Source organism: Triticum dicoccoides, chromosome 6B (genome assembly GCF_002162155.2).
Source record: "Triticum dicoccoides isolate Atlit2015 ecotype Zavitan chromosome 6B, WEW_v2.0, whole genome shotgun sequence".
NCBI classification, from domain to species: domain Eukaryota; kingdom Viridiplantae; phylum Streptophyta; class Magnoliopsida; order Poales; family Poaceae; genus Triticum; species Triticum dicoccoides.
The window spans coordinates 667134118-667145238 of NC_041391.1; the positions used below are offsets into that span (position 1 = coordinate 667134118).

General features: G+C 46.9%; 2 protein-coding genes across 4 annotated transcripts in view; one reads left to right on the forward strand and one right to left on the reverse strand.

The window, feature by feature from the left end:
* Window positions 1–7446, forward strand: part of LOC119323411 — an 8625-nt gene extending 1179 nt beyond the window's left edge. The window contains exons 1-2 of one of the 2 annotated variants that reach the window (XM_037597058.1): window positions 7–284; window positions 6460–7446. In XM_037597058.1, coding sequence (XP_037452955.1) covers window positions 29–284; window positions 6460–7205 — 1002 coding nt within the window. In that variant the 5' untranslated portion in view covers window positions 7–28 and the 3' untranslated portion in view covers window positions 7206–7446. Of the gene's footprint in view, window positions 1–6; window positions 285–6459 lie in introns of those variants that run through there. The other variant, XR_005156280.1, reaches the window with a different exon arrangement.
* A 97-nt stretch (window positions 7447–7543) lies between these two features.
* Window positions 7544–10204, reverse strand: LOC119323406. 2 transcript variants are annotated; one of them, XM_037597050.1, is made up of 4 exons: window positions 9493–10204; window positions 9331–9387; window positions 8335–9261; window positions 7544–8247 (listed from the first exon to the last, which is right to left on the reverse strand). In XM_037597050.1, exons 1-4 carry the CDS (start codon window positions 9523–9525, stop codon window positions 7720–7722), a joined length of 1545 nt encoding a protein of 514 aa, XP_037452947.1. In that variant the 5' UTR covers window positions 9526–10204; the 3' UTR covers window positions 7544–7719. The 2 variants fall into 2 exon arrangements, with proteins under 2 accessions (XP_037452947.1, XP_037452948.1); XM_037597051.1 differs by having other exon boundaries at window positions 8335–9246; window positions 9493–10200.
* Window positions 10205–11121: the final 917 nt, after the last annotated feature.

The window sequence follows — 11121 nt, forward strand, 5'->3', positions numbered from 1 at the left end:
TGCTCTGCAGGCGATCCCCACCGCCGCCATGCCCGCGAGGAGGCCCCCGTCGCCGCCCTGCCCTACGGGAGGCCTCTACCGCCGCGCTGCTCTGCAGGCGATCCCCACCGCCGCCATGCCCGCGAGGAGGCCCCCGTCGCCGCCCTGCCCGCCAGGAGACCCCTACCGTCGCGCTGCTCTGCAGGCGTTCCCCACCACCGCCCTGCTCTACAGGAGTTCCCCGCCGCCGCCCAGGGAGATCCCGGCGGCAGCCCTCCCCTCCGGCAAGACGCGGTTCTCGCCCGGTGAGTTCCATTTCCTCGTCCCTACCTTTCCCCTCGCAATCCGCTCGTCGATTTGGGTGCGAGGCAGTGCGAGATCCGGTCCTCGTTTCGGGAGGGTAGAAGACAGTGCGAGATCCGTTCCACTTATGCGATATACTCTAGTTTCACATGCGTTCCTCGTTTTGCTCGATCCATTCCTTCGTTCGATCTGAAAGATAATAAGCGTTCCTACTCCCTCAAGGGGAGCCGCGGTTCTGTTTATATTGATTGATGCGGCCGAAGCTAAGCTTGGAGTACAAGGAATATTATAAGGAGTTTGAGTAGGAGAAGGAAAGGAGTTTGAGATGCTACGGAAACATATTCTCTAACACCCTCCCTTAATCTTAACTACCCTAGATTAAGATTACTCTTGAACTCCTCAAATGGTCTTGATGGCAATGCCTTTGTAAAACCGTCTGCTACTTGATCCTTGGAGGGAATAAACCGTATCTCGAGTTTCTTGGCTGCAACCCTTTCTCGCACAAAGTGAAAATCAATTTCGATGTGCTTTGTCCTTGCATGAAACACAGGATTTGCGGACAAATATGTTGCTCCCAAGTTATCACACCATAAACATGAGATACGATTCTTCTTGATTCCCAATTCCTCAAGAAGTGATTCAACCCAAATGATTTCTGCAGTTGCATTTGCCAAGGACTTATATTCAGCTTCTGTGCTTGACCGTGACACGGTGGCTTGCTTTCTGGCACTTCAAGAAATAAGGTTAGACCCAAAAAATACTGCAAAGCCTCCAGTTGATCTTCTGTCATCACTGCATCCTGCCCAGTCAGCATCAGAGAATGCACTCACAAGAGAGGAATTAGACCGTTTGAAATGAAGTCCTATTCCCATAGCATGCTTTACATATCTTACAATTCTCTTCACAGCTGACCAATGTGCAGAAGTAGGTGCATGCAGATATTGACAAACCTTGTTGACAGCAAATGAGATATCTGGACGTGTGAGAGTTAAATATTGTAATGCTCCCACAGTACTCCTATACCTTGTACTTTCCTCCTCCTGAAGTGGCACACCTTCATATGCTGAAAGTTTTTCTGAGGAAGACAAAGGTGTAGGAACTGGCTTGCAATTCTTCATCCCCATGCGAGACAGAAGCTCAGTGATATATTTCTCCTGATTTAACACAATTCCATCTTGAGTTTTCTTGACCTCAATACCTAGGAAGAAATGCAAATCACCTAGGTCTTTCAAGGCAAACTCTGAGCTCAAATCATGCAGAAGTGCATTAGTAGCATTTTGTGAAGAACTTGCAACGATGATATCATCAACATATATAAGCACAAAAATGATTACTCCAGCCTTGTTATAAATAAACAATGATGTATCAGCTTTGGAGGCAATGAAACCAAGATATTTCAACTGTAAGCTCAATCTGGAGTACCATGCTCTGGGTGCTTGTTTTAAACCATAGAGTGCCTTGTCAAGCTTGCAAACATAATGTGGTGACTTCTTGTCCTCATAACCAGGTGGTTGTCTCATAAACACTTCCTCTTCTAGAATGCCATGCAAAAACGCATTCTGTACATCTAGCTGTCGTAGACTCCAACCCTTGGATACAGCAATGGCTAGCACAAGTCTGATAGTTGCAGCTTTAACAACAGGACTGAAAGTGTCCTCATAATCAATACCATAACGTTGTTTAAAACCCTTTGCAACGAGACGTGCTTTGTACCTGTCAATGGAGCCATCTGCCTTCTTTTTAATTCTGTAAACCCATTTGCAATCGATGATATTTTTACCTTTCTGATTTGGTACAAGATGCCATGTCTTGTTCCTCATAAGTGCAGAATATTCCTCATCCATTGCCTTCTTCCACTTAGGATCATCAAGTGCACTATTCAATGTTGTTGGTTCTCCTGAAATACACAACATTCCATATGGTATAGTCCCATCTTTTCTTATTTTAGGATTTCGTATACCTTTCTGTAATCGAGTCATAACTCGTGAAGAAACTGCTGGCTGGACCACAGGAGCACTCGCCGCAGAAGATCCCGAGGAAGCTGCATGTGATGACACAGGCGAATCTGGCGCCACCTGCGCAGAGGATCCTGTAGCCGTTGGTGTGGCCACTTGTGTGTCCACCACACGGGTGCCAGTCGCCCGAGCCGGCACAGCGGATCGACCGCCCGACCGCGGTTGCAGGCGCGCGCTGGGCGAGGGAGATTCGGCCCCATGGCTGGTCCCGCCTGCTGCTGAGGTGGCGGCGTGGGAGTGGCGCGCGCTGGGCGAGGCGGATTCGGCCCGCAGCCGACCCCGCAGCTGGTCCCGCCTGCTGCTGAATCAGCGCTGTGGTTGGTGGGAGCGCGATCCGAGGCTGATTTGGCCGCGGGATCCGAGGTCTGCGCACGAACAGGAGTTGCGGGCGCCGCCGGATCAGCTTCGTCATCTGTGCCAGGTTCGTCTCCTTCCTCAGCATGAAATATAAGATGATCTTGAGCTTGATTTTCGAAATTTTGATCATTTTGAGCGCCGTTTTCACCAGGGACCTGTACAGGCAACAGAGAAGAACCAATACCAGCAGGAATATCATCACTTTGGTTAGTACAACTGTCGCCCCCATGATCAAAAGACCGAAGATGTGGAGGAAGAAGAAGGATTTCCTTGCGGAGAAGTGCACCAGCATTGGGATGAAGGGAAGCAAAAGGGAACACTGACTCATCAAAAACTACATCTCTGGATATGTAGACCCTACCAGTAGGAACATCTAGACATTTAACTCCTTTGTGCATGGGACTATAGCCTAAGAAGACACACTTTTTGGAGCGAAAAACGAGTTTGCGTGTGTTATAGGGTCTGAGGTTGGGCCAACATGCACAACCGAAAACACGAAGAGATGTGTAGTTGGGTGTGACACCAAGGAGTCGTGTAATAGGTGTTTCAAATTTGATGACTTTACTAGGAAGCAAATTGATAAGATATGTAGCGGTTAAGAATGCTTCATCCCAGAATTTGAGTGGCATGGATGCATTTGCTAGCAATGCTAGCCCCATATCAACTATGTGACGGTGCTTTCTTTCAGCAGATCCGTTTTGTTGATGAGCATGAGGGCAAGAGACATGATGTGAAATACCAAGTTTTTGGAAGAAAGAGTTCAATTTTTCATACTCACCACCCCAGTCACTTTGCATAGCAATGATCTTGGAGTTCAGTTTGCGTTCAACAAGGTTTTGAAAATTGATGAAGACTTGGAATACATCAGACCGTTTCTTTAACAAGTAAATCCAAGTAAATTTACTATAGTCATCAATAAAGCTTACATAGTAAGAAAATCTCCCAACTGAAGTAGGGGCTGGTCCCCATACATCTGAAAATATAAGTTGTAGAGGAGCAGTAGACACACTAGTAGAGATGGGATAGGGTAATTGATGACTTTTTGCTTGTTGAGACGGATCACAAACTGACTCAACACTATTCTCATAAGAGAGTTTATTTTTGCTAAGAACATATTTAACTATGACTGAAGATGGATGACCTAATCGACTATGCCACCTTGATGATGATGGCTTGGTGACAATATTTGCTTGTTTATTGGACCATGAAGATGATGATGATGATATGAGTGGATAGAGGCCTCCCACGCACCGTCCTCTAAGAATGATTCTCCTTGTGCTCAAATCCTTAACCAAGAAAAAGTGAGGATAGAATTCTATAAGAACATTATTATCAAGGGTGAATCGATGAACAGAAACAAGATTTTTGGAAGTTTGAGGAACATGCAAGACATCTTTAAGGTGCAAATTTTTCATGGGGTTTTGAACAATTGAACTACCAATGTGGGTGATATTCATACCAGAACCGCTTGCCGTGCGAATTTGGTCGCCTCCGTTGTACTTCTCCCGTACTGTCAGCTTGTCAAGTTCACCTGTGATGTGATTTGTTGCTGCACTGTCTGCGTACCAATTAGTGTCCACGCCATAGGAGACAGCATGCGCCTCCTTCTCTTCTTGATCATTCTCTTCATAGCGCCACCAGCAGACACGTGCACCTCCTGGATGATGTCTATAGCATATCTGGCACTCAGGATAGTCATGCTGCTGCTCGCGTACCCGCTGTTGCTGTTGCTGTCGAGGGCGTCCTCTGAATCCGCCGCCTCTATTTGCAGGAGAAGGCTGGCGGTCACCGCGGTCACCGCGGCCGCGCCCTCTTCCTCCTCGCCCACGGGATCTACCACGGGACTGGCCGCGGCCTCTGTAGACGGCGTTGGCAGATGAATGAAACCCGCCTGAAGACGAGTCTCCCAGCATCTCCATCCTCTGATCAAAGGCGGAGATCTGAGCGAAGAGGTCATCGGCGGTGATTGTGTTCTTGACAGCGCCGATCGCCGCCACCACGGAGTCGTAGTCGCGGTCGAGTCCTGCGAGTATGTAGTCCACCATCTCCGGATCAGAGACGGGACGACCAGCGGCAGCTAGTTCATCCCCAAGGCTTTTCATCTTCGCCATATACGCCGAGCTCGACATTGTGCCCTTCTTGGTATTGGTGATCGCGATCCTTAGATTGGTGATCCGGGACTGTGATTGCGAGGCGAAGAGATTGTTCACCGTCGTCCAGAGCTCATAGGTGGAGTCCTTCCCGACGACTTGCGCAAGGATTTCTGGAGACATGGAGTTGAGAAGATATGACAGGACCTGCTGGTCTTTGGCGATCCAGGGCCCGTACAGAGGGTTCGGCTCGAGGGCCGTCGTCTTGTCCGCCTTCGTGATCTCCACAGTCTTGGGTGGAGCGGCGTCAGAGTTGTCCAGGAGCCCGGTTACCTGCGCACCTCGCAGGGCTGGGAGCACCTGGGTCTTCCAGAGGATGAAGTTTCCTCTTGCTAGCTTCTCAGATGGCGGCGATCCGAGGTTGAGGCCGACGCCGGACGAAGAAGCCATGGAGACGATGATATGTGGTTCTAGGATTTTGATTTGTGGCTAGATGTAGGAGAAGAGGTGGCTCTGATTACCATGAAAGATAATAAGCGTTCCTACTCCCTCAAGGGGAGCCGCGGTTCTGTTTATATTGATTGATGCGGCCGAAGCTAAGCTTGGAGTACAAGGAATATTACAAGGAGTTTGAGTAGGAGAAGGAAAGGAGTTTGAGATGCTACGGAAACATATTCTCTAACACGATCAATCTGCGTGTTCCCTTAGGGATTAGCCATTGGATGTTCTCGGTTGGGTCTTCGGTATTGGATCTCGGGGTTACTCATTCATCGGCAGTAGTCCATCTTACCCTGTATGCAAGGAATTGGAAGCATCTGCTATTTTATTAGTTTTAGGATCAATGGACTACCCTCTTCCGCTGGCAGTTTAGCAATGTTATAGAACTGGATTTTTGGAGCCAACTGTCAATGGATACAGTGTTTCTTATTGTGTTTCATTGATCTCTAGCTGATCATAAATCGGGAGGACGACATGCATTTGCTTTATATAGAATGATGTCAATTTGTAACAATGCAGAAATATATAGCATATCATTTCAAGCAGTTAGCAATTAATCCATGTTTTGATGCGTCTGTTTCTCAAGAACTGTTTATTTTCTACCCACAATACTTATGAGAAGAATCTTAAACTCATTTAATTCTTGATAAGTTGCCATTAATCATTTCCATTGGATAAACTACTTAATGTTCACGCCCAGTGATTAAACTTCCTTCCAAAGTAATTTGTACATAATATTGTTTAAGGTTCACGTTACTGAATTCAACATTTTATTGTGATATTATTCGAGTTTTTTTCCATCCATCCTTTAAACTAATAATAAAATTAGATCTTACTAAATTTCATTAACAAGTACTTTTGTCTGCAACAATGTGGAATTCACGAGTATTTATAATGTGTTGGTATTTACGATGCCCCGTGATCATGCTAACACATAACTCATAATCAATTTAAGAACTTCAGCTTCCCTATGATTTATTTCTCTATTGATTGCTGTAGACTGTAGTTTTACATGATTAGGCTTATTTGATTCCCCTCTTTCTTTCTTTTTGTTGATTTCAGATTAATTCGGATGTTGTATATGAATTTGGTTACATGATTATTCTTGACATCCTCTCTAGTATATTGACGTTGATTACGCATCTAGATGATTCATGACTATGTTTATCTGTTCGTTCCATATCTATAATCATTTGTTTTTGTTTCTATCCTTTCAGAGATTTATGTGGAGAAAGAGGGCTACTACCTCTTGGAAGATGCGGAGGGCTATTTTTTCCGCGAGTCAGATGGTTGCTACTACTTCTTCCAGTGTTTCAAAGGGGAGGGCTACTATTATCATAGCGAAGAAAGCGAGTACTTTCACGCCGGAGAGAGCTTATACGTCCAGGAGTATGGGCTGGAGACCCTTGATGCTCATTTACAGAGACTCGCCCTTGATGGCGACTACGGCGGCGAGGTGGGCGAGGGCCTCCATCACCATGGCGACTTTGACAAGCTGGGCCTCGACGGCGACTTCGACAAGCTGGGCCTTCGCTTGCACATGCAGGATGACTACGGCCTGCAGACTCTTGACACTGAGTTACAGAGACTGGCCCTTGATGCCGACAACAGCGGCAAGGTGGGTGAGGCCCTGGGCAGTTGTGGTAAGGTGTCTGGCAAGGTGGCCCAGGGCCTCCACGGGAACTTCGACAAGCCGGGCCTTCACAGGGACTTTGACAAGCTGGGCCTTCGCTTCCACAAGCAGGGCCAGGGCCTCCACGGAGACAGCGACAACCTGGGCCTCCGCTTCCACAAGCAGGGCCAGGACCTGGAGGAGCACTGCAAGGGGGTCCAGGTCCCGGATGGTCACTGCAAGGGGGGCCAGGTGCTGGACGACGACTTCGTTGATGGCGACTCTCCTTGTTTGAAGGCTCTTGAGGCTTCAGGAGTCTCTGGGCGTCGTTTGTTTGCTCGGCGTGTCTAGTTCCTGAAATCATCTTGAAATGTTTGTTGTTGAAACTTCTGTGCGGTAGTCTGTAGACCGAACGTGGCAAGCTACTGTTGTAGCAATCTAGCAATCTGATTTGGATTTTATAGCTGTATCCTCATTCTACTTCCTACCAAGTGGTATTAAGATCTTAGCAGCCGAGACTAATCTGCACAGAGTAATGCCTTGTTGTGATTGTATAAGAATTGTCGAAGTTAAAGAAACTCTTTAATTGCAATGAGTACTTCATAGAGTTTAGTAAAAGTTTGCAAGAGATATTTTCCAGGTCATGAAAAGCATATGGTTTTATATCGTATAAAAAAAGTAGTACTTGCTTCAACCTCAGTAAGGTACCACAGGGCACAAATGATTGCAATTCGAACACATTAACTTGTCCATAATGGTTTGGGGTGACAACATAATAAATATTCCCACATTTTAGACAATTCAATGGAAAGAGAGTACAGAGTAACTACAGGAAAGGTGATTATGGAACGAACTGCCTATACACTTAGGACCGGAAGTGAATCACAGCACGCGAAGCCAAACCCAACCCCTCAGTTATCTGTTTCATCTCTTCGGCTGTCTGTGGATATCTTGATGGACAAACCTTGACCTTGATCTCAGGATCCAAGTCACCACAGCTCCCGCACACTTTCCTGTCGTACAGAGATATCTCTGTTACATTAACCGTATGATCCACAACACACCTGATGTATCGCATAAAACTGTCATCGGGTTGGAAGCCATAGATGGTGAGCTTAACCAGATTCTTGTGCTTGAAATCAGGTGCGTATGGCTTCCAATTCACATCTGCCTTTTCGCAGTAACCATTTTTCTTCCGAACTTCTTCGTCTGTCACCATTATGCACCAATGATCCCTTACTGCGACACACAGCTCTTTTAGGGCGGGTGCAGCTTCAAGAATAAACATCGTCCAAGCTAAATCACATCCTTCAGGAAGATTGTCTAGATTCACATGCTGTAGTTTGCTAAGCACAGGCGTGAGCAGTTTCGGGCATTCTGGTAGAACCCAGATCTGTAATAATAGAAACAACAATTTAAATTTTTACTATTGCCACATATAAGAATGGACAGATATGATTCATATGACTAATGAGTGTACCTTTTCACTTTCAAAATCAAGATGCAGATTGCTTATGTTAGGAACATTAGCAAGGAGCTGACTTAACTCGAGAGTCTTCTCCGAACGGACGCCAGTTTTAGCGAGGCTTAGCTTTGAAAGCTGTGGTACAAAACCAAAATACAGGGGATCTCCATAAGAGTACCAATTATTATACCTCACTCGTTGGAGTTTTGGTAGACATGTCAGCTCAACTCTCGCAAATTCCCCATAGTCTACCTCAATCTCAACAAGCTGAGCATGTTCTACTTGCAGCACAGAATCAATCCCTGAGTCGCACTCAGTTAAACGCAAAGACGCCAAGAGTTTGCAAGTGCTGAGAATGTTGGCAATGTCCAGTTCAGCAAACCTCATATTGCGCAGCCACAGGCGCCTGAGTCCAGCAAATGCATCTGGGAAAGCACCAACAAAATTATTTAACTGATTCGCAAATTGGACAAGATCGGCAGAAGAGCAGTCCGAATAAGCCTTCTTCGTTATGATCTCAAACTCAGCTGCGCCAACCTTCTGGGTTGCCATGGCGCGGGCAACAGATCTTCCAATGGTGAGAGAGACATGTGGCATCAAGACGAATCTGATTTTGAGTTTAGTAATGGCTATCTTCGGATTCCTTGTGCACAAGATGCTATCCGTTACACGAGCCACAGCATTGTTGGTTCGGAGAACTTCACCGCGGCTGAAAACACGAGCTTTATCATGGTGACCTGGAACGGAACCAGCACTTAAGAAGAACTGCGAGAACATGGTGGGGAGATTCAGCATTTGCTTGGAGAGGATGCAGGTCCTTATAGCATCAAGTGTGTCCACCCTCTCCAGAATGTTGAGCAGGAGGTCATTGGGCAGATTGCTAAGCCTGTCTCCATTGCCAGCAGCGGCTCCATTGCGAGCTGATTTCTGCATTGCATTTAGCTGTAAGAACAAATAATAAACCTTCTGAGGATGAACCTTGCACAACAGACAAACACCAGGCACACTTACATTCCGCCTGCGACGACCATTCTTGTTGCCAGCAGCGGCTTCATTGCGAGCTGATTTCTGCATTGCATTTAACAGTTAAAAACAACAACAAATCAGCGTCCTAGCCATGAGGATGAATCGAAGGGAAGGACAAACATCAGGCACAAAAGAAGCAGCACTTACATTGCGTCTGTGACCACCACTTTTGTTCTTCATGGCTGATCGGATCAACAAATGGCCTTAAGATATCTACCTTATTGGATCTGCGACAACAAAATTAATCCTCACTCCTACTCCTCTGTTTACTTAGACCGCCGCAACAAAGCAGACTAATCGCCGGCGAAAAACAAATCGGGGACGCCAATTTATAAGATCGATATAGGCGGCCCCTCCTCCGACTCGGCCGGGTCTCCTCCAAAAGGGAGGAGATTATTCACAGGAGAGGGAGGAGGATCCGGATTTACAGCTTCTCAACAGACAGACTCCGAATAAAAATCACTCCTTTTGGACTGCCCTCGCCGCACAATCCGAAATCGGCCTTCTCTCTTCCCTGATCACACAAGGAAATCAAATCTTCTCCCGCCTCCGTCTCCCGCGAGATTATTTCCCCCGGAACGCAGCCAGGCATAATTACCCAGGCTGCATAGGTGGTGGCCGGCGGCGGACGGCAGGGCCGGGGGTCGCGGTTGTCACAGACTCACAGGGGATGGCAGCGGAGGAGAGTGGTGGGTGGCCGGCGGAAGACGGCAGGTTGGGTAGGGAGGCTGCCGCAGGGGACGGCACGGGGTAGAGTGGTGGTGGGCGGCGGGGGAGCGGGGAGGGGGTTGCCGCAGGGGACGGCGGCGCCTACGGCCGAGGGGATGGATCCGCAAGGTCGGCTATGGTTTCCTCTTATGCTACCATTTTGTTTTTTGAGAGAGAGTTCCTCGGATTTTTTTCCCCCAAGCGTTTGGGCCACTTGACTGAACATCCCTTTTTTTTTATAGACAGAAAAATAACATCTGAAAAAACAAAAATAGGTCCAATGATTTTATTATCTCAGAAAAAAGAAGATCGAATGATTTTATAGGAGGGGGACTTTTGGTCTATGGGTGTATATACACCTGTATGAAAATAAATTAGTAGCAAACCAATTTTGTGGTTGGTTTGTTAGGTGAATAATGGTATCTCTGGTCTATCAGGGTTAGTCCTGGTGTTTGCATTTTCTCAGAATTATTTCGGGAGTACTTGTGAAAAATTTCAAAAAACAAAATTCTCCTTTGACTTCTTTTCATAAAAAAGAAATTTTCGGCCAAATAGTATGAATAGTGCCCTATAATAACAAATGGATTTATTGTGAGTTGCCGCGGTCAATGTCCAAGGACGTGTTTGGTTGAGTTTATTTCCTCTTTGCATGTGTGTCTAAGATGGGGATGGCTGAGATAAAACAGGCTAAAAACCATTATCTACACTTAATTTGGTTGTGTATATCTAGGTTGGCTCATGAGGGAACCAATATTGGTTCGCCGTTTGGTTGCTTGCGTTGCAGTGGGCACAGAAACTACATAGTGTTTAGTTGCAAGCTGCATAAGGTGCTATCATCACTTCTCACTAGTGGTGACCTTAGGCCAATTCCACCGCGCGACCCTATCCTGTCCGGCCGCGTCCATTTGGGGTAAAACGGACAAACTGGGCGGCCCAGCGCGCGGGAGCAAACGGACTTTTGTCCGTTTTGTATCCGCTTTCGACCCATCGGCGGCCCAAGTTTGCGCCGCTTTTGGGGCGAAACGGACAGCGCGCGGATGGGTGGGACGTGCACGCTTGTTAGCCCCT

What these genes read in the sequence shown, in the direction of transcription:
- LOC119323406 (XM_037597050.1), bottom strand. Translation starts at nt 9,525, where the DNA reads ATGAAGAACAAAAGTGGTGGTCACAGACGCAAT. An exon ending in GTGGTGGTCACAGACGCAAT is followed by an intron (nt 9,388 to 9,492) that starts GTAAGTGCTGCT and finishes AATGCAATGCAG; the next exon opens with AAATCAGCTCGCAATGAAGC. An exon ending in TTGATTTTGAAAGTGAAAAG is followed by an intron (nt 8,248 to 8,334) that starts GTACACTCATTA and finishes CTATTATTACAG; the next exon opens with ATCTGGGTTCTACCAGAATG.